At 42.1% G+C, this 1,524-nt stretch overlaps 1 protein-coding gene across 1 annotated transcript; it reads right to left on the bottom strand.

Moving 5' to 3' along the window:
• Nucleotides 1–8: 8 nt before the first annotated feature.
• Nucleotides 9–659, bottom strand: LOC102762097 (ribonuclease 4). Its single transcript, XM_006771329.2, has one exon. The coding sequence runs from the start codon at nt 627–629 to the stop codon at nt 180–182; it is 450 nt and encodes a 149-aa protein (XP_006771392.1). The 5' UTR covers nt 630–659; the 3' UTR covers nt 9–179.
• Between the last annotated feature and the right edge of the window lie 865 nt (nt 660–1,524).

Genomic DNA, 1,524 nt, shown 5'->3' with positions numbered 1-1,524 from the left:
ATATCACAGGTTTATGTCTCCATTTCCCTTTGATGCATTTAACAGAATAGATTATATAGAGAAAAGGGAGTAATAAGCAGAGGAGGCAGAGCCTGAGATAGCTCAAATGCATTACTCATTGCAATTCAAGGAATAAGTAAAAGGTCAACCATGGGACCATAACCCCTTCAGAGTAGTATCTAGGTGTCAAGCATCACAGGCAGCATGGGGTTACCCTTACAGGCGACGCCAACACGTCTAGACCTGCTCTTGCCCTGATATTTGCAGTTTTGTTTGGAACGTGTTGTAAGCCTGCAGTCTGTGACTCTTACTACAGCTGCATGGCAGTTCATCCTGCCATTCCTGCACTGGATATTGGTGGTATTGCAGATGTTCTTAATGGTCCCAATGTCTTCGTTGATGAAGGTGTGGAATTGCTTGCACCTAGGCCTGGTCATCCGCCAACTTTTCATCATCTTGTTGCAGTACCAGTTGTTGCCACCTGGCCAAGTAGAGTCCACATGTTGCCGCAGGAATCGTTGGTATGTGGCCTGGCCATAGGAGGGCTGCACCAGCCCCAGCCCCAGCCGCAGCCCCAGCAGGGTCAGCAGCGAGAGCAGAAGCAATGAAAGGGTCTTCTGGAGAGCCATCACTGCCTTGGAGGTGCCTAGAGAGAAACCAAGAAGTAGGAAAAAGGAAGGTAACAAATGGGCACCAGAGAGAGGAGTTGAGAATGACAAGCTGATATTTCCTCAACTCTATAGTCTACTCTTTCCTCCCCACTTCTCTGCTCACAACTTTTCTCATCACTGCTTCCCCAAAAGTTAAAAGTTTGCAAACATGATCTTCTCTGAAAGCAAGAACTTTTCTCTTTTATAAGAGAGATGGTGCTGTAACCAGTATAATGACTCAGGGCAGAGACTGACGGGCTGGATGTCCAAGTGTATGTGTCCTGTGTGGTCAGGGTGTGAAAAGGGAGAAAAGGCAGATCTAAATGAAACTAGAGTTGTCTGTCTCTTGAGGAAATTTTCTAGTCATGTGATCTTAGGAGAGTGTTTGGTTCCCTGGAGACTCTGATTCCCAAAGGTTTGGATAGACAGGAGATGCGAATGAGAGTTTGTAAACTGATTTTAATTCCTGACATCTGGGAATTGAGGAAGGTGTGAGAAAAGGATAGAGTAACATTTAGAGTTAGCCTTTCCTCTCATATGTCTATTCTTTTAAAATTAAAAAATTTTTCAATTACAGTTGACATATACTATATTAGTTTCAGTTGTACCACACAGTGATTACAGATTTATATAGCTTATGAAGTGATCACCCCATAAGCCTAGCACCTATCTGACATCTACATCGTTATTACAATGCTATTGACTATATTCCCTATGCTGACTTGGCATCCGCATGGCTATTTTTTAAAACTGGCCATTTGTATTTTTTGATTCCTTCACCTTTTTCACCTGTTGGCATTCTTTTAATGATAGTAAAATTGAGTTGTTGTTTTTTTTGAAAACTGATATATCCTATTTTAAAAAAGTAAAAAAA

This window comes from Myotis davidii, unplaced genomic scaffold (assembly GCF_000327345.1).
Source record: "Myotis davidii unplaced genomic scaffold, ASM32734v1 scaffold6545, whole genome shotgun sequence".
Taxonomy (NCBI): Eukaryota; Metazoa; Chordata; class Mammalia; order Chiroptera; family Vespertilionidae; genus Myotis; species Myotis davidii.
The sequence above is the reverse complement of the archived record's forward strand: the minus strand, read 5'-3'. Positions and strand labels throughout refer to the sequence as shown.